The 26,455-nt window shown below is 47.5% G+C and overlaps 2 protein-coding genes across 3 annotated transcripts in view; both read left to right on the top strand.

Moving 5' to 3' along the window:
- Nucleotides 1-7,091, top strand: part of BSCL2 (BSCL2 lipid droplet biogenesis associated, seipin) — a 31,646-nt gene extending 24,555 nt beyond the window's left edge. The window contains exons 5-11 of the mRNA XM_060175755.1: nt 1,139-1,273; nt 1,466-1,563; nt 5,052-5,193; nt 5,357-5,429; nt 6,508-6,600; nt 6,688-6,765; nt 6,863-7,091. Of these exons, the coding sequence (XP_060031738.1) occupies nt 1,139-1,273; nt 1,466-1,563; nt 5,052-5,193; nt 5,357-5,429; nt 6,508-6,600; nt 6,688-6,765; nt 6,863-6,999 (756 nt within the window). The 3' untranslated portion in view covers nt 7,000-7,091. The remainder of the gene's footprint in view (nt 1-1,138; nt 1,274-1,465; nt 1,564-5,051; nt 5,194-5,356; nt 5,430-6,507; nt 6,601-6,687; nt 6,766-6,862) is intronic.
- Nucleotides 7,092-8,224: 1,133 nt separating this feature from the next.
- LRRN4CL (LRRN4 C-terminal like) lies at nt 8,225-11,746 on the top strand. Of its 2 annotated transcripts, none has more exons than XM_060176392.1 (2): nt 8,225-8,362; nt 11,001-11,746. In XM_060176392.1, the coding sequence occupies exon 2, from the start codon at nt 11,006-11,008 to the stop codon at nt 11,690-11,692; it is 687 nt and encodes a 228-aa protein (XP_060032375.1). In that variant the 5' UTR covers nt 8,225-8,362; nt 11,001-11,005; the 3' UTR covers nt 11,693-11,746. The 2 variants fall into 2 exon arrangements, with proteins under 2 accessions (XP_060032375.1, XP_060032376.1); XM_060176393.1 differs by having other exon boundaries at nt 8,300-8,430.
- Nucleotides 11,747-26,455: the final 14,709 nt, after the last annotated feature.

The raw sequence follows: 26,455 nt of genomic DNA, 5'->3' as shown, positions 1-26,455 counted from the left end.
CTCCCTCAGAAGTATGACAATTTACTGAGCCCCTTAGTTAGGACATTTTACCAGTGGGTATAATACTAACTCCTCATAGCAAGGGTAGTTTGGGATCCCTGAGGAAAGAGCCTGTCAGCACAGTGATAGTTGCTAACAGCAGATTCCAGTCTGATGTGAACTGTCAACAGAACCCTATTTTATTTATTATTCTTAATGATTTATTTGCCACCAGGGTTATTTCTGGGACTCTAGACCTACACAGCTCCACTGTTCCTGGCAGCCATCCCCCCACCCCTTTTGATTTTATTTGAGAGGAGAGAGGGAAATTGAGAGGGGGGTGGGATATAGAGAAGGAGAGAGAAAGACACCTGCAAACCTGCTTCACCACTCGTGAAGAGTCCCCCCTGCAGGTGGGGGCTGGAACCCCCACAACCACCTGGCCCCCTTTCTTCTTTTTTTTTTTCTTGCCTCTAGGGTTATCACTGGGGCTTGGTGCCTGCACTATGAACCCACTGCTCCTGGAGGCTGTTTTTTCCCTTTCGTTGTCCTTGTTGTTTGTCATTGTTGTTATTGCTGTCGTTATTGGATAGGACAGAGAGAAATCAGGAGAGGATGGGAAGACAGAGGGGCAGAGAAAGAAAGACACCTGTAGAACTACTTCACCGCTTGTGAAGCGACCCCCCTGCAGGTGGGGGTCCAGGGGCTTGAACCGGGATCCTTGTGCCAGTCCTTGTGGTCCACACTATGTGCGCTTAACCTGCTGTGGTACCGCCCAGCCCAGGACCCTGTCTTAAGCACCTGGATGTCTGCTTGAGGGAACAAGCTTCAACTGGAACACTGAACCTTCCAGTTTGTTGTGGATTATAGAACCATCTGGGGAAAAGGTTGAGCAGAGAAGACAGTGTTGGGTCTAAGCTTGGAAGAGTTCTTGGAAGAGGAATCTTTGTTATTAGTGGGGAAAGCAGGGACATTCCTCAAACACTGGGATTTTTCTTTTATTTTGTGGCAGGGGGGAAGCATGATATGTGACAGGGTGGGGGCAGGAGGGATTTCAGGAAGAAGCAGCTTTCGTGGGCTGCTTGAGAGTGGTTGAGGGGTGGGTGGAGTCGGGAACATGAGGCTACCTGTCCCCAACCTCTCCTCCTGACCTTGGCAGGTGATGCTCCATTATCGCTCTCACCTACTCCAAGTACTCGACACCATCCTCTTCTCTGGCTTCCTGCTGTTTGGCTTTGCAGAACAGAAGCAGCTCCTGGAGGTGGAGATGTACCCAGAGTACAGAGAGAACTCAGTAAGTGGAGAGTGAAGGGTGGCCAGGAGACAGCCCTCCCCAAAGCTCACAATTCCACGGGAGGCACCTCTGGGCTTGGTCAGGACGGACAGCAATAGCGGCAGCAGCAGTTCTGAGACTGTGCTGCTAATGGGGAACCACAGCGGGCGCCCTGCCCTGACGCTTCCCACCCACTGTCCTCACTCCCCACAGTATGTGCCGACCACTGGAGCCATAATTGAGGTCCACAGCAAGCGCGTCCAGATGTATGGAGCCTACCTGCGCATTCACGCCCACTTCACCGGGCTCAGGTGAGGAGCCACTGCGCGGGCCTCTGGCACTCCTGGGGGGTGTCCCCAAGTGAGGGAGATCCTCAGCAGAGGCGACAAGTTTTTACACGGGCCGCTAGATCTTCGTCCCGGCTGCCCATCAGCTCCTTGTAGACAGTTTGAGTTCATTCTTATTTTTGTTGTTGTCACTGTGGACTGACTTGTAGACGCAGAAGCAGAGAGAGTAGGAAAGACACCACACCTAGCTTGCAGGGGTGTCGCTTCACAAGTGGTGAAGCAGGTCTGCAGGTGTCTGTCTTTCTTTCCCCCTCTGTCTTCCCTTCCTCTCTCCACTTCCTCTCTGTCCTATCCAACCACAATGACACAATGACATCAATAACAACAACAATAATAACTACAACAACAAAACAATAAAGGTAACAAAAGGGAATAAATAAATACTAATTTTTTTTCCTCCAGGGTTATTGCTGGGCTCGGTGCCTGCACCATGAATCCACTGCTTCTGGAGGCCATTTCCCCCCCCTTTTTCCCCCTTTTTGTTGCCCTAGTTGTTGCAGCCTCGTTGCGGTTATTATTGCCATTGTTGAAGTTGTTTTGCTGTTGGATAGGACAGAGAGAAATGGAGAGAGGAGGGGAAGACAGAGAGAGAGGGGGAGATTGTTTTGTTGTTGGATAGGACAGAGAGAAATGGAGAGAGGAGGGGAAGACAGACACCTGCAGACCTGCTTCACCGCCCGTGAAGCGACTCCCCTGCAGGTGGGGAGCCGGGGGCTCGTACCGGGATCCTTAAGCAGGTCCCTGCGCTTTGTGCCACGTGCGCTTAACCCACTGCGCCACCACCCGACCCCCAATTATTATTTATTTTTTCTTTTTTTTACCAGAGCACTGCTCAGCTCTGGCTTATGGTGGCGCAGGGGATTGAACCTGGGACTTTGGAGTCTCAGGCATGAGAATCTCTTTGTATAACCATTATGCTATCTACCCCTGCCCATATTAATTTTTTAAAGGTGGTCCGGGAGGTGGTGCAGTGGCTAAGGCACTAGACTCTCAAGCATGAGGTCCTGAGTTCGATCCCCAGCAGCACATGTACCAGAGTAATGGCTGGCTTTCTCTCCTCGTATCTTTCTCATGAATAAATAAATAAATTCTTTAAAAAAAAAAAAAAAAGGAAAGACACCACAGCACCTAAGTAAGCTTCCATCAATTTGGCTGGAGCTAGGCTTGAACCTGGGCCGTGAGCATGGCAAAGCAGTGCATCATCCAAGCAAGCTGTCTTGTCGGCACTTGTTTATTTATTTATTTATTTTTGCCTCCAGGGTTATTGCTGGGGCTCAGTGCCTGCACCATGAATCCACTGCTCCTGGAGGCCATTTTTTCCCCCTTTTGTTGCCCTTGTTGTTGTAGCCTTGTCATGGTTATTATTGTTGTTGATGTCACTCGTTGTTCGATAGGACAGAGAGAAATGGAGAGAGGAGAAGAAGAGAGAGAGGGGGAGAGAAAGATAGACACCTGCAGACCTGTTTCACCGCCTGTGAAGCAACTCCCCCTGCAGGTGGGGAGCTGGGAGCTCAAATGGGGCTCGAACCGAGATCCTTACGCCAGTTCTTGCGCTTTGCGCCATGTGCGCTTAACCTGCTGCACTACCGCCCAACCCCCAGCACTTGTTTATTTTTATGGGCTTTTTTTTTCTTCATATGAGATAGAAAATTTTACATCCTAGAGAGAACCCAGAGCACACATGCAGCACCAGCGATCAAATTGGGAGCCTCAGGCATGCAGATCCTATGCAGGACCAGCCCAGCTATTTCCCCCACCATAGGAGGAACTATCAAAGTATTTGTTGTTTCCTAATTTCTTTCTTTTTTTTTTTTTAAGAATTTATTTATTTATTCATGAGAAAGATAGGAGGAGAGAGAGAACCAGACATCACTCTGGTACATGTGCTGCTGGGGATTGAATTCGGGATTTCATGATTGAGAATCCAGTGCTTTATCCACTGCGTCATCTCCCAGACCACTTTTTTTTTTTCTTTCTTAATCTGGTTTATGGTGTTATTGGGTGCAAGGGATTGAACCTGGGACTTAAGAGCCTCAGACAAGTGTCTTTGTATAAACATTATGCTATCTACCCCCACCCTACACCCCCCCTTTTTTAATTTAATCAGACTCCCCAACTGCAGGGGAGCCTCTTCACAGGCGGTGAAGCAGGTCTGCAGGTGTGTCTTTCTCTCCCTCTCTCTGTCTTCCCCTCCTCTCTCCATTTCTCTCTGCCCCCACCTTCCTTCTCTACTTCTCTGTCTTTATAAAAAATAAATAAACAGTGGTCTGGGAGGTGGTGCAGTGGATAAAGCATTGTACTCTCAAGCATGATGTCCTGAGTTCAGTCCCTGACAGCACATGTACCCGTCTTATCTTTCTCATTATTAAATAAATGCAATCTTGTGGTCCGGGAGGTGGCGCAGTGATAAAGCTTTGGACTCTCAAGCATGAGGTCCCGAGTTTGATCCCCGGCAGCACATGTGCCAGAGTGATGTCTGGTTGTCTGGTTCTTTCTCTCTCCTCCTATCTTTCTCATTAATAAATAAAATCTTTTAAAAAATAAATAAATACAATCTTTTTTCTTTTTTGCCTCCAGGGTTATCACTGGGGCTTAGTGCGTGCACTATGAATCCACTGCTCCTGTTTCTTGCCCTTGTTGCTGTTATTACTGTTACTGCTGTTGTTGCTGGATAGGACAGAAAGAAATTAGAGAGGAGGGGAAGATAGAGAGGGAGCTGACCAGCTTCACTGCCTGTGAAGAGTGTCCCCCCCACCCTGCAGGTGGGAAGCCAGGGGCTCAAACCGGGATCCTTGTGTCGGTCCTTGAGCTTTGTGCCACCTGTGCTACCGCCAGGCCCCCAATAAATACAATTATAAATAAAACTGCCAGGGGCGGGGAGGGGCATCAAAATAGCTCACTTGGACAGTGTGCTACTTTACCATGTGTACAACTCGGGTTCGAGCCTGGTCCCTACTGCACTGGAGGCAGCTTCAGTGCTATGGTGTCTCGAGCTCACTCTCTCTGCCTCTGTCAGGAATCACGTAATCATAATCCTCTTTCTGGGTCCCAACCCAAGAGCATCGTACCCCTCCCTGTTAGATTTATATCACATTTTTAAATGTCTGCCTCCCCCCTCTCGGACCTCCCCCGCCAAATCCCCTGCACACTGATATGAGCCAGAGTGGCTTTGAGCCATCACCTCAGCAAGAGTTGGGGTGACTCGTGAGAGGCATCTACAGTTGGGGCTGTGTGTCTGCCGTGCCAAGCTGCTGAGATTGTCTGGCAGTCGTTGGCCTTTCTGAGGACGACTCCACACTGGGCCCCACCAAATGCGTGGGCGGGAGAGAGGCAGGGGCGATGGAGGCCTGCATCTGCTAGCCACATGCCCTCCCTCCCCTGGGCCCAGAGGACATTTCTGGGAAATGAGAAGGCAGATGGGCCGCCCTTCCTGTCCCTGCTTCCCTCCGCAGGTACCTGTTGTACAACTTCCCCATGACCTGCGCCTTCATCGGTGTGGCCAGCAACTTCACCTTCCTCAGCGTCATCGTGCTCTTCAGCTACATGCAGTGGGTGTGCGGGGGCATCTGGCCCAGACACCGATACTCTCTGCAGGTCACCAGGGACCCTCTTCCTTCCCTCTATCCCCCCCCCCCCCACCGCCATCCTCCTTGGAGGGCCTGTGGAGTGGGCGGCAGCCTATGGGTGCTGGGTGTAAGGATCCTGATCCCTGGCAAGGGAGCTCGGTCCTCACTGCTCTGTAATTTCCCCATCACAGGTAAATACCCGGAAAAGAGACAGTCCCCGAAAGGAAGTCCAGCAAAGGACCTCTGTCCACTCGCCAGGTCAAGGTAACGGTCAAGGTGATGTGAGGGTAGGGCTGGGTGAGAGGGACTTCCTGTCTTATCCAGCTGGAGGCTTGAGGCAATCACATATAGACCGGCAGGGTGCCTGCTGTGCCCTTCACTCAGCCCAGGTTTGCGTCCCTCCTCACCACACCACACACCCCCGTACACCACACAGGGAGTAACCCTGGAGTGATGGAGTCCGTTACAACAAACAAAATAGCCGACTTGGATAGTGCGCTGCTTTACCGTGTGCACGACCCAGGTTCAAGCCCAGCCCCCACTGCATTGGAGGAGGCTTTGGTGCTGTGGTCTGTTTCACCCCTCTCCATCTCTATTTTAAAAAGGGGAGGGGGCTGGGCGGTATCACAACAGGTTAAGCACACATGGCACAAAGCACAAGGACTGGAGTAAGGATCCCGGTTCGAGCCCCCAGCTCCCCACCTGCAGGGGGGGTCGCTTCACAAGCAGTGAAGCAGGTCTGCAGGTGTCTGTCTTTCTCTCCTCCCCTCTGTCTTCCCCTCTTCTCTCTGTCCTATCCAACAACAGCTATAACAATAATAATAACAACCACAACAAGGGCAACAAAATGGGAAAAATAGCCTCCAGGAGCAGTGGATTCATAGTGCTGGCACCAAGTCCCAGTGGTAACCCTGGAGGCAAAAAAAAAAAAAGTGTTGGGGGTGGTAGCTCAGCTGGTTAAGTTTAAGTGCACATAGTACTAAGCACAAGGACCTGTGCAAGGCTCTGGGTTCACGCTCCCAGCTCCCCACCTGCAGGGGGCAACACTTCACAAGTGGTGGAGCAGGTGTGCAGGTGTCTCTTTCTGGTTCCCTCTCTATCTTCCCCTCCCCTCTCAGTTTCTCTCTGTCCTGTCCGCTAAAATGGACAGAATGGCCGCCGCTAGCAGTGGATTCATAGTGCTGGCACTGAGCCCCAGCGATATCCCTGGAGGCAAAAAAAAAAAAAGTGTTCACATAACTGAATTGAAGGGTTGAAGAACAAAAGAATGGTTGACCCACTTGAATTTGGCTGTCCAGGCACAGCCAACCCTGACCCTGTCTTGTCCTCTACCCCTCTGAAGGCACAGCACCCCAAGACCAGCAGGTGCCCACCCAACTCCCAGACATCGCTGAGGATGGTGTGAGCCCTGAAGATCCCTCAGGAACAGGCACAGGTAATGGGTAGCACCTCCTGCTCTCCTGCCTTGAGGACCCCTCCATTCAGCCTCTTCCCATCTGACCTCTCCTTTCCCCTGTGGCAGCAGAGGGACGTCTGTCTGAGGGCGAGAAACCAGGCCCACAGTCTCCCATTGGGGAGGAGGAGCCGGAGGCCAGCGATGGTGAGGGGGCCCCGGAGCCCTATGGGGTGGGCTGGAGATGGTGTGGGAACACTAAGGCCTGGGTAGCTCAGTCTCCATTGGGGTTTTTTTGTTTCAGGCTCCTGGGAAGATGCAGCTCTGCTCACAGAGGCCAACCTGCCCGCTTCTGCCCCTGCCCTGGCCCCAGAGACCCTGGGTAGCTCCCAGCCTGAGAGGAGCGCCCTCCGGCATCGCTCTACCTGTTCCAGCTCCTGAAAGCCGGTGCCCCCACACTCCAGCCATTTCGCACCTGACTGCTTGCCCTTCCCCCCTTGCCTTGGCTCCCTCAATAAACTATTTTCATGCCAGCTGCCTCCTGGACTCTCTGAAACGTGATTCAGGGCCATTTGAAAAGCCTATGTTACTTGAAAACCTTCCAAGGGCTGGGGAGACGACATAATGGCAAAAAGACTCATTTCTGAGGCAACAAAGGTCTCAGGTTCAATCCCCAACACCACCATAAACCAGAGCTGAGCAGTGCTCCGGTAAAAATAAATCAAATTAAATAATAAAACAAAAAAAAATTTTTTTTAAGTAGAAAAGAAGAGGAAAATGAAACCTTCCAGACCTGACTGGAAGAAGCTCTCTTGTCTGGGGGTATGGACCGACCAGTCAACGCCCATGTTCAGCGGGGAAGCAATTACAGAAGCCAGACCTTCTACCTTCTGCATCCCTCAACGACCCTGAGTCCATGCTCCCAGAGGGATAGAGAATGGGAAAGCTATCAGGGGAGGGGGTGGGTTATGGGGATTGGGTGTTGGGAATTGTGTGGAGTTGTACCCCTCCTACCTTATGCTTTTGTTCACTAATCCTTTCTTAAATAAAAAATTAAAAAAAAAAAAAAAAGAAGCTCTCTTGTCAGGGACTGCCTATGGGGCCAGGCTCTAGACCGCGGACTCTTCTGCACAGCTGTTTCCATTCATAAGCCTAGGCTCTCCAAGAGTAGAAAACCTACCCGGCCCGGCCCACTCACTCCACGTGACTGTTCCCCTCTGGGGAGGGGGATAGTGGAGGGAGGGTTGGAAGAGCTGGCCTCCATCATTCCAGCCTCTGTACCCTCCCTTTCTCTCTCCATAGGGAAGCAGAAGACAGGAAATGACTGCCAAGGATGTGGTATAATTTTTACCCAAACAGCATTTCATAGCCCAGGCCCCACACTGTCCACAGCTGCCTTCTGCCCTCAGTCCCGGCCAGGTGGCCCTCTGCCCACCGTGCCCCTCCTCATCCCTTTACATGACTCCAGCTTGCGGATTTTCAGCTCCTGGCTGCCCTCCACATTCCGATCCTCTTTCAGAACCCAGGAGTCCTGGGCTCCAGCTGCAGCCCGGTGCCTGGGGCTTCCTACTCCCTCACACCCTCCAATCCCTCGCCCCTGTGACTCAGGCCCTCGAAGGGACCAGCCCTCACTAGGGAGGGGGGCTAGGTGGTGACATCATAGCTGAAGGGTATAAAAGCTTTGAGCCAAAGCAGAATTGAAATCGAAGAGATTGACAAACCCTGACCTTGACCACGCAGCTAGTGTGCCTGACCTCACAGACATCTGGCTACAGAGTCCCGCTGCATCAAGACCCACCTACTGGTGAGGGGTTGCTGCTGAGCCGGCCAGGGCAGAGTGGGGTCGGGCAGGAAGCAGGACTCTCTGGACAGGTGGGGAGTGAGAACTCCAGACCCCGTCTTTCCCTTTCTGCTTTACTTCCCTTCTTGCTCTGCCTCTCTTCTAGGTCTTGTGTTTATCTGTCGCTGATTATAACTTGTTTCACTTAGATCGTTTCTCTAGGTGGCAGCTGGGAATTATTCCACCTTTCTTCCTTAGTCCAAGTTAATCATTTCCGCCTTTTTGCACCCAACAACGCTGGTTCATTAACTGTTTCTAGTGCTTGACACATTGCTGAACCTACACTGGTCTCTCGCTCGCTCAGACTTATGCACAGAACCAAGCATGTAATCCCTCCAGAAGTTAGTTGACAAATGTATGCTTCCCTCGGGCCTACCTCATTATTATTATTATTATTATTATTATTTTATGTGATAAGACAGAGAGAAATTAAGAGGAAAAGGGAGACAGAAAGAAATCTGCAGACTTGTAACACTTCAGGGTCCTTGCAGATGCTAACTTGTGTGCTCAACCACTTATACCACCTGGGGCCCCTACTTCATTTTTTTTTTAAATAAATCTTTAAACTTTTTATTTACCCTGTTTTTAAAAATATTTATTCCCTTTTGTTGCCCTTGTTTTATTGTTGTAGCTATTTTTTTAGTTAATTAATTTATTTATTTAGCCTCCAGGGCTATCGCTGGGGCTCGGTGCCGGCACTATGAAGTCACTGCTCCTGGAGGCCATTTTTCCCATTTTGTTGCCCTTGTTGTTGCGCTTGTTGTAGTTGTTATTGTTATCATAGCTGTTGTTGTTGTTGAATAGGACAGAGAGAAATCGAGAGAGGATGGGAAGATAGAGGGGGGAGAGAAAGACAGACACCTGCAGACCTGCTTCACTGCTTGCAAAGTGAGCCCCTGCAGGTGGGGAGCTGGGGGCTGGAAACGGAAGCCTTATACCGGTCCTTGCGTTTCATGCCATAAGCGCTTAACCCACTGCGCTGCCACCCAGCCCCCTTGTAGCTATTATTGTAGTTATTTTTTTTATTTTTATTTATTTATTTCTTTATTGGGGAATTAATGTTTTACATTCAACAGTAAATACAATAGTTTGTACATGTATAACATTCCCCAGTTTCCCATTTAACAATACAACCCCCACTATGTCATTTATCATCCTTCATGGACCTGTATTCTCCCCACCCACCCACACCAGAGTCTTTTACTTTGGTGCGATATATTGTTGTTATTGATGTCGTTATTAGATAGGACAGAGAGAAATGGAGAGAGGAGGGGAAGACAGAAAGAGGGAGAGAAAGACAGACACCTGCAGACCTGCTTCACCGCCTGTGAAGCAAGTCCCCTGCAGGTGGGGAGCTGGGGGCTTGAACCGGGATCCTTACGCTGGTGTGCCACGTGAGTTTAACCTGCTGCGCTACCGCCCGACTCCCTATTTATCCTATTTTTAAAAAATATTTATTCCCTTTTGTTGCCCTTATTGTTTTATTGTTGTTGTTATTGATGTCATCATTGTTGGATAGAACAGAGAGAAATGGAGAGAGGAGGGGAAGACAGAGAGGGGGAGAGAAAGACACCTGCAGACCTGCTTCACCACTTGTGAAACGACTCCCCTGCAGGTGGGGAGTGGGGGGTGGGCAGGGGGCTTGAACTGGGTTCCTTACACCGGTCCGGTCCTTGTGCTTTGCACCACATGCGCTTAACACACTGCGCTACCGCCCGACTCCCTATTTACCCTATTTGTTGCTAAGCTGGGGCACCACATGTGTGACTTCACTTCTCTGGGCTGCTTTTTCATACAGATGGAAAGATACAAAAAGGAGAGACATCATAACCCCAGAACTTCCTCCGGTGACAAAGCACTTCCCATATGGTACCTGGGCTTGAACCCAGATCTTACGCATTGAGATATTACTCAAACCTTCATTTCCACCTCTTCCCTGTTTCTAGCTGTGTTCTGTCTCCAGGTGCATGGGGTGGAGGGCTGGGGAGCCAGCATAATGGTTCTGCTAAAAGATTTTCATGCCTGAGGCTCCAATATCTCAGGTTCAATTCCCAGCACCACCATAAGCCAGAGCTGAATAGTGCTCTGGTCTTTCTCTGTATATCTCTCTCTCATAATATATATCGGGTTAAACGCAGGTGGCACAAAGTGCAAGGACCGGCCTAAGGATCCCGGTTCGAGCTCCCCTTCCCCCCCTACATCTGCAGGGGAGTCACTTCACAAGCGGTGAAGCAGGTCTGCAAGGTGTCTATCTTTCTCTCCCCCTCCTCTCTCCATTTCTCTCTGTCCTATCCAACAACGACAACATCAATAACAACAATAGGGTGGTGGGTAGATAGCATAATGGTTATGCAAACAGACTCTCATGCCTGAGGCTCCAGAGTCCCAGGTTCAATCCCCTGCACCACCATAAGCCAGAGCTGAACAGTGCCCTGGTTAAAAAACAAAAACAATAATAACTAAAACAATAAAACAACAAGGGCAATAAAAGAGAATAAATACTTAAAACATATATAGTAATAATAAAGGTCAATTAATAATAATAAAAAAGACATGGGGATGGTTTAAGTAGCCTTGACCAACCCCTCTCCTTCCCTTCCAGACCCCATGCTGGCCAATTCCTGCCTTCTGTGGCTCCTGGCTGTCACCTTCTTGGTACCCAGAGCAAAGCCTTTGACCCCAGGAGACTTGGAGGAGGAAGAGGGAGAAGATGAGGATGAGGAATCCCAGCAACCTTCGTCCACCTGCGACTATGACCACTGCCGCCACCTGCAGGTGCCCTGCAAGGAGCTGCAGAAGGCCCACCGCTGCCTGTGTCCCGGGCTCACCAGGCCGGAACAGAGGCCCCTGCCACCCCGCCTGGGGGAGGTGAGCCTACAGGCCGAGGCGGGCAGCGCCCTGGTGCACTGGTGCGCCCCGGCCTCCCCGGTGCACCAGTACTGGCTGCTGCTTTGGGCAGATGGCGGGCCACCCCAGAAGAGCCCCCCTTTCAACTCCACCTTCCGCAGAGCAGAAGTGAAGGGCCTGCAGGCTGGCAGCACTTACAACGTGTGCGTGGTGGCGGCCAATAAGGCTGGAGAAAGCCAAGAGGCCAAGCCCCTTGCCGAGGGCCTGGGGAAAGGGGCAGGCGGTCCTGCCTTCGGGCCCTGTGGCCGCTTCACCATGCCACCCAGACCCCTCAGCCTGGTGCACGCCGCCGTGGGTGTGGGCACGGCCCTGGCCCTGCTCAGCTGCTCCGCCCTGGTGTGGCACTTCTGCCTGCGGGACCGCTGGGGCTGCCCCCGCCGCCTGTGAGCCTCTGGAGCTGGGCTCTAAAGGCACCTGGGAGCTCCTAACCCTAACCTGGGGCAGGGCCCAGCCCCATCCTGGAGCACTCCTCCCCCAGATCCTTCTTCTTCTAGCACTTGCCCTTCTTCCCCCAGATCCTGACCCACTGCAGCACCAGGAAGCCTAGCCTGGAGGGCCTCCTCAATCTCAGAGTGGGTTCGGGACCTGGCTCTCACAGTGGGCTCCTGCCTGAGATCTAGGAAGGACTGGAGGGCATAGGGTGTGTGTGTGGTGTGTGTGAGTGTGTTGGCATGGTTGGGGATTGAACCTGAGCCCTTGGAACTTCACGCTTGAGAGTCTCTTTGCGTACCTGTTCTGCTCTGTCCCCCAGCCTGTGTCGCTTTCTTTTTGGTGCCAGGAAGGGATCCAACACACTGCCTCATTTTTGGCAAAGCATTTGCTCTTTCACTGAGCTGGCTACACCCCCGGTCTTGGCTCATATTCTCCTTTAGGACCAGATAATAAATAATTTAGTTTTTGTAGTTCAGAGAAGATGGAATCTATTGCACAAGCACGCAACTCTGCAAAAAAAAAAAAAAAAAAAAAAAAAAGCTCTTCTTAGCTTGTTGAGTACATTTAGCCCCGCCCCGCCCCCCCCTTAAGGCCTTGGGAGGGCTCCGTGGGTGGCTGTTTGGGAGGGTTTTGAGAATGATCTGCAGCTGCACGTGCACCTGGGATGAGAGACCACGCCCTTCTGATTTGGGGGTGTTTGGTCCCTGAGTATCTACACACCTAAGCTGGAATGCTCTGGTGTCTGACTAGTTGGAAATGAAATGACTGGCTTTGGGTAGAGAGAAAAGTACTGTCTAAGCTGCTCCCTGGAAAGCTTGTGTTTTTATTAGTTAAATAATAATAAGATTAACGCCAAATGATTCCTCCCTCTGCCATTTGTGCTCATTGTATAGACATTATACAAATTGGTATTAGAGAGCAACATTAAAGAGTATCTCAAAGAAACTTTCATTGTACTTTTTTTTCAAAATTGGGATTAATGGTTTAATAGTAAAACTTATATACAGTTGTTGGTTCATGTGGAAAATTTCTGAGTTTTCTGCAAAACACTCTCACCCTCAGCTTAGGTCCTCCTCCACCATGAAGCACCAGGACCTGAAAGTCCTCTGCCCTCCCCGCCGCCCCTACCCCAGAGTCCTTTACTTTGGTGCAATACATGGCTGTTGCTTTATTTAATTTTATTTGTTTGTTTGTTTGTTTTTGCCTCCAGGGTTATTGCTGGGGCTCGGTGCTTGCACTACGAATCCACTGCTCCTGGAGGCCATTTTTTCCCTTTTGTTGCCCTTGTTGTTTATCACTGTTGTTATCTCTTTGCATAACCATTATGCTATCCACTCCTGCCCAAACCTTCAGTTCTCTGAGGTGTCCTCTCCCTTTCTCTCCCTCTCTTCCCCTAACTCTCTTCCTCCTCTCCTCTCTCTCTCTCTCTCTCTCCCCTCTATCAAAAAGTGAAGTGGGAGGAGAGAGAACCAGAGTATCACTCTGGAATATGAAGTGCCAGGGTTTGAACTTGGGATCCCACAGTTGCAAGTCCTGTACTCTACTGTTGTGTCACCTCCTCTGTCACCAGATTCCTTCTCAATTCGCTGTCTACAGACCTCTTTTTTTAAAATTTATTTCTTTATTGGGGAATTAATGTTTTACATTCAACAGTAAATACAATAGTTTGTACATGTATAACATTCCCCTGTTTCCCATTTAACAATACAACCCCCACTATGTCATTTATCATCCTTCATGGACCTGTATTCTCCCCACCCAACCACCCCAGAGTCTTTTACTTTGGTGCGATACGCCAATTCCATTTCAGGTTCTACTTGTGTTTTTGTTTCTGATCTTGTTTTTCACACACCTCTTTTTTAAAATACATTTTTAGGGGGCTAGGTGGTATTGTACCAGCTTAAGCACGCATAGTGCAAATCGCAAGGAATGGCGCAAGGATCCCGGCTCCCCACCTGTAGGCAGGGTCACTTCACAATCAGGGAAGCAGGTCTGCAGGTGTCTATCTTTCTCTCCCCCTCTGTCTTCTCCTCCTCCCTCAATTTCTGTCTTTCCTATCCAACAACAACAACAATAATAACAGCAACAACAACAATGGAAAAAAAAAAAGATGGTCTCTAAGAGCAGTGGATTAATAGTGCAGGCATTAAGCCCCAGTGATAATCCTGGAAGCAAAACAAAAGAAAAAAGTATTTTAAGGGAGTCGGGCAGTAGCGCAGTGGGTTAAGCGCAGGTAGTGCAAAGCATAAGGATCCTTATGCCGGTCCTTGTGCTTCACGCCATGTGTGCTTAACCCACTGCACTACTGCCCGACTCCCATATATTTCTTTTATTTTCTTTTAGATTTTATTTATTTGTTAAAGAGAAACATAGGAGGAGAGAGAAAGAGCCAGACATCACTCTGGTGCATGTGTGGCCAGGGATTGAACTCAAGACCTCATGGTTGAGAGTCCACTGCTTTATCCACTATGCCACCTTTTAGACCACATATTTATTTTCTTAAAGGGACAGTGTCTTTTTTTTAATATTTATTTTATTTATTTATTCCCTTTTGTTGCCCTTGTTGTTTTATTGTTGTAGTTATTATTGTTGTTGTCGTTGTTGGATAGGACAGAGAGAAATGGAGAGAGGAGGGGAAGACAGAGAGGAGGAGAGAAAGATAGACACCTGCAGACCTGCTTCACCACCTGTGAAGGGACTCCCCTGCAGGTGGGGAGCCGGGGTTCGAACCGGGATCCTTATGCCGGTCCTTGTGCTTTGCGCCACCTGCGCTTAACCCGCTGCGTTACAGCCCGACTCCCAGGACAGTGTCTTTTAAGGAAAAGCATTGTTTGGTGGCTGGGCAGTGCTGCACCTGGTTAAGCAAACATATTACCAAGCACAAGGAACCCAGTCAGAGATTCTGCTCCCCACCTGCAGGATGCTTCACAAGTGGTAAAGCAGATCTGCCAGTCTCTCTCTTCCTCTCTCTTTAATAATTTCAAATAACTAGGGGCCTGGTGGTGGCACACCTGTTTAAATTTTAAACACACACATTACAATGTGCAAAGACCCAGGTTCAAGTCCTTGGTCCCCATTTGCTGGAGGGAGGCTGTGCAAGTGGCGAAGCAGTATTGCAGGTGTCTCCCTCCCTATCACCCTCTCCCCTCTTGATTTCTGGCTGCCAATAAATAAATAAAGATAATAAAAATTGTAAAGAAAAAACTGTTTTATTTATTAACATGAGAGAGAGAGAGAGAGAGAGAACCAGAGCATCACTCTGGCATATATGATACTAGGTATTGAACTTGGAATCTCATGTTTGTGAATCCACGGCTTTACTTCCTGGGCCACAGCACAGAAGTTTGATGAACGCACTCTGAGTTGGCTTGAATTGTAGCTCTCTACAAATTACCAGCCTTGTGATTAAATTATTTCATCTTTTTTTTATTCCCTTTTGTTGGCCTTGTTGTTTTATTGTTGTAGTTATTATTGTTGTTGTTAATTGATGTCGTTGTTGTGGGATAGGACAGAGAGAAATGGAGAGAAGAGGGGAAGACAGAGAGGGGAAGAGAAAGATAGACACCTGCAGACCTGCTTCACCACTTGTGAAGTGACTCCCCCGCAGGTGGGGAGCCAGGGGCTTGAACTGGGATCCTTCCGCCTGTCCTTGCGCTTTGTGCCACGTGCGCTTAACCCGCTGCGCTACCACCGGACGGACTCCCTCATCATTATTTTTTTAACAACCTTTTTTTTTTTTTTCAATTTTTCTTTTTAATTGTGTTTATTTATTTATTTATTGGATAAAGACAGCCAGAAATCTGGAGAGTGGGGAGAGGTGGGGCGGAAGAGAAAGTGGCAACTGCAGTACTACTTCACCTGTTCTTAAGGCTTCCCCTCTGCAGGTGGGGACCTGGTGCTTGAACCCGGGTTCTTGCACATTAAAACATGTGTGCTCAACCAGGTGCTCCACCACTGAGTCCTGAAATTCTTTTTTTAATCTTATTTTTTTAATTGTTTTATTATATTTATTTATTTATTTATTTATTTATTTATTTATTTATTGCATAGAGACAGCCAGAAATCAAGAGGGAAGGGGGTGATAGAGAGGGAGACAGAGAGGCACCTGCAGCACTGCTTCACCACTCATGAAGCTTTCCCCTGCAAGTGGGGACCAGGGGATCAGATCTGGTCCTTGCACATTGTAAAGTGTGCATTCAACCAAATACGCCACCACCTGGTCCCTCTTTTTGATCTTTTTGTTTCTTCTTCATATTATTTTTTTTCCTCTTACCAGAGCCCTGCTCAGCTCTGGTTTATGGTGGTGCATAGGAGGGGGGATTGAAACTGGACTTTGGAATCTCAGACATGAGAGTCTCTTTGCCTAACCATTATGCTATCTATCCCTACCCCTTTTTGATATTTTTATTTGTTTATTATTGGATAGAGACAGAGAGAAATTGAGAGGGGTGAGGGAGATAGAGAGGGAAAGAGGCAGACACCTGCAGCCATGCTTAACCAATTGTCAAGACTAGGGGCTTGAACCTTGGTCCTTGCTCACTGTACTGTGTGTGCTTAATGTGTGTGGGATTATGTGAAAGCATGGTGGAGCATAGGGGACCTTCAGATGGAGGTCTGAAAAGACACCCCACCTGTCAGTCTCTCCCTTTTGAGGATAGATCTTGGAGGGAAATGCTTTCCTGACTCAGTTTCCCCTTTTCAGTCTCCCAGGCTTCACAGAAGCGTGCAACCTCTCACACTTAACTCATTCCTCTGCTGCAGACCAATGGTTGCCTGCTTGAAAGTTCACTATGTTCACTATAAGTTCACCATCTCTGGATCACATACAAAGTATACACTTCATCACACTGCCTTGCCAGTAACTGAACAGTGAGACAGACCCCCCACACCTCACCTCCCGGATTCTTTGATCACCATGATTTACATCAAACTCTGCCCTTCTCTGCTTTATCTCACTCTACTGGTTTAACCACCATGTTTTTCTTAATACCTTTAAATAATTAACATCCCTTGCATCATGGAAACTAATTGCCTTGACCTTTTGCTATCTCATCAATTCCTGTCATTCCTAGCCCTCCCCACCATAGGGATACTGACCTTTTGAAAACCTATGATTACTGACATTTGTAAAAAATGTTCTTTGTTCCACTTGCTTTGTCCTCCTCCAAATAAATTAGAAGTTCATACCTGAATTTCTCCTGGTGTTTCTTTCTGCATCATGTGATCACTAGAATTGGTGACGGGAAAACCAGCGTCTACCTCGGTTGCAAGGCCACTCACATGAACACCAGCAAGTCTGTGCTTAACCAGATGCACCGCTGCCCAGCCCCCCCCCCCCATTATTTCATCTTTCTGCATCTCTTTCCTGGAACTAATAATAATTCTTACATTATATGAATTGTGTTTAAACAATAATGACTCATGTAAATGTGTCTAGCATTGGAGCTGATAGGATAGTTCACCTGGGAGGACGCCTTCTTTTCTATCCACACAACCCCATTTCCAGCCCCCAGTACACTATATGACAATGCCATGGAACTGAGGGAAAATTTGATGCTGTAGTGTCTTTTACTCTCCCTGTCTCTGTCTTTCTCTCTCTCTCGCTCTCTTTCTTAAATTTATTTGTTTTCCCTGTTGTTTTGTTCCCTTTTTTATTTGCACTTGTTGTCTTTTTTATTGTTGTAGTTATTATTGTTGTTATTTATATTGTTGTAATTTGATAGGACAGAGAGAAATGGAGAGAGGAAGGGAAGACAGAGAAAGTGAGGGAACGATAGACACCTGCAGACCTGCTTCACTGCCTGTGGAGCAACTCCCCTGCACGTGGGGATCCAGGGGCTCGAACCAGGATTTTACCACTAGTCCTTGCACTTTGCGCCACGTGCACTTAACCTGCTGCGCTACCGCCGACTCCCTTTCTCTCTCTTTTTATAGCAGAACACTGCTCAGCTCTAGTTTATGGTGGTGCTGGGGACAGAACCTGGGACAATTGTCTCTCTGTTTGAGAAAGCTGGACTGGGGTGGTGAATCTCCTTAGATGATGATGATGCTAATGTCTCTGAGAAATGTTACATGAGGGCCTGGGTGGCGGCGCACCTGGTTTAGCACACGTTACAATGCGCAAGGACCTGGGTTAGAGACCCTGGTCCCCACCTGCAGGGAGAAAGCTTTGTAAGTGGTAAAGCAGTGCTGCAGGGGTCTCTGTCCCTATCAGCCCCTTCCTCTCAATTTCTGATGTCACTAGCCAATAAATAAAGATAATGAAAATAAAATTTGAAAAGTAAAAAGAAAGCAAAAAGGAGAAGCACAACCAATTGAGTATATGTTACCATGGTCAGGTGCCTGGGTTCTAGTCCCTGCTCTCTACCTGCAGGGTTAAGCTTCACAAGTGAGCCTTAAAGCAGGTCAGCATGTTCAGCGGGGAAGCAATTACAGAAGCCAGACTTTCCACCTTCTGCACCCCATCATGTCCCTTGGTCCATGCTCCCAGAGGGCTAAAGAAATGGAAAGCTATCAGGGGAGGGGATGGGTTACGGAGTTCTGGTGGTGGGAATTGTGTGGAGTTGTACTCCTCTTGTCCTATGGTTTTTGTCAGTGTTTCCTTTTTTAAAAAATTTGTTTATATTTATTTATTTAATTTATTTTCCCTTTTGTTGCCCCTATTGTTTTTCATTGTTGTTTGTAGTTCTTATTGTTGTTGCTGCTGATATCTTTGTTGTTGGATAGGACAGAGAGAAATGGAGAGAGGAGGGGAAGACAGAGAGGAGGAGAGAAAGATAGACACCTGCAGACCTGCTTCACCGCCTGTGAAGCGACTCCCCTGCAGGTGGGGAGCCGGGGGCTCGAACCGGGATCCTTACATTGGTCCTTGCGTTTTGAGCCACCTGTGCTTAACCCGCGGCGCCACTGCCTGACTCCTCGGTGTTTCCTTTTTATAAATAAAAATTATATATAAAAAAGTTAGGGGCTGGGTGGTGACAAACCTGGTTGAGCGCACATGTCGCAATGTGCAAGGACCCGGGTTTGAGGCCCGAGTCCCAACCTGCAGGGGGAAAGCTTTGCAAGTAGTGAAATGGGAATCAGGGCCAGCCCCAGTCCCCCCACCTGAGACAAGCCCTTGGGCCAGTGAGGTTTGTCCCTTCCGCTGACAATTCATCTCTGATCTCTTTAGAGCAACCTCAGGGAGTGCAGGACTGGACCTCTGTGCCACCGCCGACACAGTTTTAACTCCAGACATGGGTATTCAGCCCTTGCCCACCGGCGTTTATGGCCCACTCCCCCCTCACACATTTGGATTATTATTAGGAAGGAGCAGTACAACCCTTAAAGGCCTATTCATCACCCCGGGTGTTGTTGATAATGATTATACAGGAGAAATTAAGCTCATGATTTCCTCCCCATATGTGGTCACTACAATTACAAAGGGTCAGCGGGTGGCTCAGCTACTCCTCTTACCCTTGACATCCACAGACAACCCCAGCTGCAAGACAACCCGGGGAGATAAAGGCCTTGGCTCCTCTGATACATATTGGGTACAAACTGTCTCTAACAATAAACCCATGTTAAAACTTTGGCTAGATGGAAAAAAATTTGAAAGACTCATAGACACAGTTGCTGATGTAACCATTATCAAAAAAATATTCCTGGCCCTCGACCTGGCCGCTCTAGGCCACACTTACTCACCTTAAAGGAATAGGACAGAGTCAAAATCCAGAAAAAAGCTCCAGACTTCTAAACTGGAAAGACAAAGATGGTAATCAAGGCACTATTCAGCCCTATGTGACAACTGGACTCCCAGTCAATTTATGGGGTAGAGATTTACTCTCTCAAATGGGACTTATTATGTGCAGTCCAAATGATAACAGCTCAGATGTTATCTCAGGGCTTTCTTCCTGGCCAAGGATTGGGGAGGAATGGAACAGGCATCACTCAACCTGTACAACCTACCCCACACGCCCATAGACAAGGTTTAGGAAATTTTCCATAATGGCCATTGATCCACCTGTACCCCACGCTGAGCCTATAACCTGGAAGTCAGATGATCCAGTGTGGGTCAACCAATGGCCATTAACTACACAAAAATTACAAGCCGCCCAACTTCTAGTACAGGAGCAGTTGGAAGCTGGACATATTAGAGAAAGTTCATCCCCATGGAACACACCTATATTTGTCATTAAAAAGAAATCTGGAAAATGGCGCCTCCTACAAGACCTTAGAGAAGTTAATAAAACCATGGTAATGATGGGGGCCCTCTAGCCAAGCCTCCCTACCCCTGCTGCCATCCCCCTGGGATATTTTAAGGTAGTCATTGACCTTAAAGATTGTTTCTTTACTTCTTTACTATTCCCCTTCACCCCGCAGACCAAAAAAGATTCGCTTTTAGCATCCCATCGGTTAACTTCAGGGGTCCTATGAAGAGATATCAATGGCGAGTTCTTCCTCAGGGTATGGCAAACAGTCCGACTTTATGTCAAAAATTTGTTGCTTCAGCTATTGAGCCTTTGCAACAGCAATGGACCCAAATGTATATTGTACATTATATGGATGACATACTTGTAGCCGGCCAAAAAGGAGAAGTCCTTAAATGTTTTTATCATTTGAACACTGCCCTCAAAAATAAAGGCTTAAAAATTGCCCCTGAAAAAATACAACTCAAAGACCCATATACTTATCTTGGTTTTCAACTAATAGGGAAATCAATCTCTACACCTAAAATTAAGATCAACACATACTCCCTAAAAACCTTAAATGATTTCCAAAAACTCCTTGGAGATATTAATTGGCTCCGCCCCTATTTAAAACTCACCACTGGGGACCTCAAACCCTTGTTTAATATCTTACAAGGAGACACAGACCCTAGGTCCCCTAGGCATCTCACCCCCAAAGCCCATCAGGCACTACGGCTAGTAGAAGTAGCTATACAAAATCAATTAATTACCGCTGTTGATTATACCCGCCCTTTGTCCTTCATCATTTGTAACACACCCCTAGCTCCAACAGCTGTCTTTTATCAAACTGCCCCAATACTATGGATTCATCTCCCTTCTTCACCACCAAAAGTTCTATATCCTTACTATCAGGCTGTGGCTGACCTCATGATACTGGGAAGAGATCAGGGAAGAAGACACTTTAGAAAAGAACCTGAAATTATTATTCAACCATATTCTCAAAGCCAACTTCTCTGGCTATTTCAGACTACTGATTGCTGGCCCATAGCCTGTGCTGCCTATACTGGCACATTAGATAATCACTATCCCCCCAATAAGCTTATCTACTTTCTCAAAACTCATCCAGTGGTTTTCCCTAAAAGAACATTGCAGTACCCTATAAAGGGGGCCCTTACGGTCTTTACTTTTGGATCCTCAAATGGCACCGTGGCCTATGTTCATGAAGGCAATAAGGTCAGTTTTCCCACCCCTACTAAATCTGCCCAGCTGGTATACCGAGCTCCATGCAGTCCTCACAACTTTTAGCACTTTTCCAAATACCCCTCTAAATGTCTATACTGACAGTTCATACATTGCTAATTCTATCCCCCTTTTAGAAACTGTTGCCCATATTAGACCATCCTCTGCCACAGCCTGTTTGTTTATCCAGATCCAACAACTCATCTGGGCTCGTGCACACCCATTTTTTTATTGGGCATTTGCGGGCACATACTGGCTTGCCAGGACGCCTCTCTGAAGGCAATGCACAGGCAGATATAGCCACTCAAACTGATTTTCTCTCCATCTTAGAGGACCAGGTCATCTCTGCCACAAAGGCACATGCTCTGCATCATCTTAATGCAACCACGCTTAGGCTTATGTTTAAGATCACTCGTGAACAGGCGAGACAGATAGTTAGACAATGTCAATCTTGTGTCACCTTTTTACCCATCCCACATCTTGGAGTAAACCCCAGAGGGCTTGTCCCCAATGCTCTTTGGCAGATGGAATCCCTGATTCCAAAATCCCTGATTTTGGAAACTTAAAATATGTTCATGTTTCTATCGATACTTTCAGTGGGTTCATCTTTGCTTCTGCATAATCAGGAGAAGCCAGTAAACATGTAGTTTCCCATATGCTTCTTGCCCTCTCTACCCTAGGCTTGCCTAAACACGTTAAGACAGATAACAGGCACGAGGCAACGTTTTTTCAACTTTCTGCAAACAACTTGCAAACAACTTGCAAACCCACATTACTGGCATCCCATACAACCCTCAGGGTCAAGGTATCGTAGAGAGGGCCCACCTCTCCTTAAAGAATATGATTGAAAAAACTAAGAGGGGTGACTGGTACCCTACAAAAGGTACCCCGAGGAACATTCTTGCACACTCACTTTTTGTCCTGAAATTTTTAACTTTAGACAAGGATGGTCATTCAGCAGCTGATCGTTTTTGGCACCCCCACACAGATAAAAATTTCGCTTCTGTTATCTGGAAAGACCCCTTAGACAACAAATGGAATGGACCAGACCCAGTACTGATCTGGGGAAGAGGAGCAGTGTGCATATATTCACAAACCGCCAATTCTGCTTGTTGGCGCCCTGAAAGATTGGTCAAACAAGTTGATGAATCTCCCTAAACCCTGAGAGTCACTAATGTATTCCATGCCCATGAACACAAGTTCCTGAGGCCCCTTTTCTTTTTCTCTCTTTCAGAAAATAACACTAAACTCTGAAGATGGCTCCGGAGAAGTTCAGCCATAAGATGCTTCCCTTTCTTCTCTACATATCCCTACTATTGGCCATCCCTGCCCGCACTGCTCTCGTCTATCAATGGGAATTCCAGGTTAGAGAGACACAAACCAAAGATACACACACTACAGTCTGAAACATTGGCACGGCACGCTGTCCTCCTAAAGGTTGCCAGGAAACTGTCGTTATTAACATCTCTCCCAAGACTATCTCTGGCACATATCGGCCTTATGCCTGTTTTCTCTTTGATAATAAAGATAGAAACGGATGCCTCACTGATGTCCCCACTTATGGAGGCTGACGCTACTGGTCCTGCATTCTCCATGACGCCCTATCGCCAAAGACTAAAGCCGGAAAACCTAGTATCCTCAGGTTGCAGGGGTCCCAATTCACTATTCAAATCTCTGATCCCTGGGATACTCATTGGCAAGAGGGAGTTACAGGTAAATTATATATTGGTGGGTACTCCTCATACCCTGCAGGGACTATATATATATATATATATATATATATATATATATATATATCTCCCGGCAGCTGACATTGGCCGAGCGCAGAGAGCAGATAAATCAGGTCATTATAGAAACAGAAAATAATCTCCATTCAGCTTTTCAAACTAACTCAGCCATGGAAACTAATAATAATAATAAGTGGGCTACCTGGCCCCTACACCTTCAATATGCAATTAATCTTTTAAATCACTCTCAGATCATTCCCAGCACTTCCCACTGCTTGCTGTGCGCATCCCTTTCTCGACCCATCCTCGCTGCAGCACCTTTAAATAACACATCACCAATCTTCCCAAATGCTACCACAAAAAGCCCCCCTGCGGGGCCATATCCCCCTGTCCCCTCAGTTCTGCTGTTTTTAGAACACATAAGTAATTCATTCATCCTGGTATGCCTCTATACCAACGACTCTAGCCCAGTTAATTTCACTTGTACCGGTAATGTCTCAATAAGCTCTGTCCATATATCGCCCCCGCTGATTTACTATTGGTGCTGCGGACACTCTTGACCACTATAAATATCACCACCCCCGGACCCTGCCTCATGGTGGCCATAGTCCCCCAACTCACACTGTAAACCCGACGAGTTTGCATGGCTCCTACACTCCACTTATAAAAGAGCTGTTTTCCTCCCATTGATAGTTGGCATAGGGTTGGCCACCTCTACTGGCATAGCTGGTGGTGCGCTAGGACACTCTATATATTCCTCCCATGAATTTTCTGACAAATTACAACAGGTTATAGACTCCACCACAAACAGTCTTGAGTCACTACAGAGATAGATTACATCCCTAGCAAAAGTTACCTTACAAAACAGACAAGCCCTTGACCTCCTTATTGCAGAGAAAGGGCGGACCTGCTTAGCCCTACAAGAAGAACGTTGCTTTTACATTAATGAATCAGGGATCATAGAAGAAAATGTTAAAAACCTACAAACACTCAGTTGAGAACTACAAAATAGATATGATCCCGCCTCTTCACACCAATGGATAAATTCCCCCTTCCTTACCTGGCTGCCCTCAGTTGTGGGACCCTTGCTTGTTTTACTTCTTCTGCTCACAGAAGGTCCTATAATTCTTAACAAGCTCATGGCCTTTTTGTGGCAACAGATCGATGCCATAAAAATGCAACCTATACAAGTTCACTATCATAGGCTGTACATGACAGAAAATGGAGTTGCTGCGGAGGATTTGCCCCCCTCCATCAGAACGTCCACCATGCAGAGGGCTGGCTAGCCAATGACGGGTAAAGGGGAAACTAGCGCTGTCCAGTCAACCTAAGACAGGGCACCTGGTACTACTGGGCAAAAATGACCAGGTGTTCCAATGACGGGTAAGGTGGAAGGCTGATCCCCAACCTAAGACAGGCACAGTCCACCCTGCCACAAAATAAAGTCCGCCAAAAATCAAAACATGCATCCTTATATATATATATATAAGGAAGGGGGACATGTGGGGAGCATGGCCACATAGCCATTGTTCACAGAAGGCCTTGCTTATAAGTTTCTGTTTCCTAACTAGAGTCTTGACAAAGAAAAGTTTCTGTTGGTCACCACTGTACCGTTTCTCGTAAGTCAGGTAACTTGCCCACCTCCCTATGAATCACCCAGGACCTTCCAGATAACGCTGATCACCATGACAACATGCCACGTCAACCAATTGTCCCCAACTGCTAACCTCCGCCTTACCCCGGCCTTAAAAACAGCACCTTTTGTGCTAATAAACAGACTTGATCAGAATCCTGTCTTGTCTCATTTCTCTCTTGCGTCTCTTGTCCCATTTCCCTCTCCCTTGTCCTCACTCCCTCTCCTAGGTTTACCCACGTTGAAGGTCCCGCAGGACGGGACAAAAAACAACAACAATAACTACAACAACAATGAAAAACAAGGGCAACAAAAAAAGAAAAATATAAAAAAAGAAAGAAAAAAAAACTGGCTGCCAGAAAAGAAAGCAAATAGGGCCTGAAAATAGTACACCTGGTGGAGTGCGCACATAACAGTGTAAAGGGACCTGTGTTTAAATCCATGGTCCCCACCAGCAGGGAGGACGTTTCACAAGCCGTGACACAATACTGCAGGCCTTTCTCAACTCCCCCTCTCCTCTCAATGTTTCTTAATCCAAAAGAAAAAAGTGGAATTCAGTCTGGAAAAATGACTGGGTATTAACCAAGTCCACAGGAGAAGCAGGTCGTCCCAGGCAGAGGAAGTGCTGGGAGCAAAGATCAGGAGGAGGGAAAGACCCTGATTTGCCATGTACATGCACAACCACCCTCAGGTCCTGGGAGAGCAAACTGCCAACCAACTGCCAGTTACAGTCTGAGCAGGCATTTCAGTGGATATTATTGCTATTCTTTTTTTTACCAGATGGTGCTCTAGAGGGGAAAAAAAAAAAAGTTAAAGAGGGGGTAGAAGGAGAAGGGAGATGGTTTGATTCATTGCTCTTTTCAAATTTAACTCACTTTTGTTGCCTAGGGTGTCATGGAATTTTTGGCCTGTGGGTGATGATGACAGAATTGGTTAGTGTGTTTTGCAAAGATCTCTTTGGCAGGGGCACAGAATGGCTCAATTCCCCAGAGAGGATGAGTGAGAGCTCCGGCTAAAGAGTAAGCACATTTCAGATTGATTATGTAATTGTATCTGTATAAGATAATAAATACATTGACATGATGGTGCATATTTATATTATTAATGTAAAGAAGATAACTTTTTTCTATTAAGATATTAAACCAAGTACATGAGATTTATCTATTATGATCTTATTTTATATTTTATTTATTTATTTTTTTAATATTTATTTCCCCTTTTGTTGCACTTGTTTTTCTGTTATAGTTATTATTGTTATTGGTGTCGTTGTCGTTGGATAGAACAGAGAGAAATGGAGAGAGATGGGGAGGACAGAGAGGGAGAAAGACAGACACCTGCAGACCTGCTTCAAGGCCTGTGAAGCGACTCCCCTGCAGGTGGGGAGTCGGGGGCTCGAACCGGGATCCTTACGGTGGTCCTTGTGCTTTGAGCCAGCTGCGCTTAACCCGCTGTGCTACCGCCCAACTCCAATCATCTTATTTTATTTTTTATAATCTTATCTTCATGACCCTGGTTCCATATTCCCAGAGGGATAACGAATAGGGAAGCTATCAGGGGAGGGGATGGGATACGGAGGTCTGGTGATGGGAACTGTGTGGAACTGTACCCAGCTTATCCTATGGTCTTGTCAATATTTCCACTTTCTAATAAAAAGTAAAAAAAAAAAATAATAAGAGTAAGCACATTTATTTCTCTGACTCCTACTAAATCCTGCCAAACAGCTTTGCAACTGCTGGCGCTAAAGGGGCCACAGCAGGAGCTGGTGGTATTCTCCTCAGGGGCTTCAGGGATGAGCTTCTTCTGTTTCTTCTGCAATCGCCACCAGGAGTCAGTCGGGGTTTGAAAGCTGCAGCCACGCGCACGGGCTCCCCGCCCCCCCCCCGCCGCGGAAGGGCGAAGCCGGAGCTTTCTGACTCGCGCCGGCACCCGTCCGCCGCCGTCCCACGTGACC

This window comes from Erinaceus europaeus, chromosome 17 (genome assembly GCF_950295315.1).
Source record: "Erinaceus europaeus chromosome 17, mEriEur2.1, whole genome shotgun sequence".
Lineage (NCBI taxonomy): Eukaryota > Metazoa > Chordata > Mammalia > Eulipotyphla > Erinaceidae > Erinaceus > Erinaceus europaeus.
This window is presented reverse-complemented; position numbering and strand designations above follow the sequence as displayed.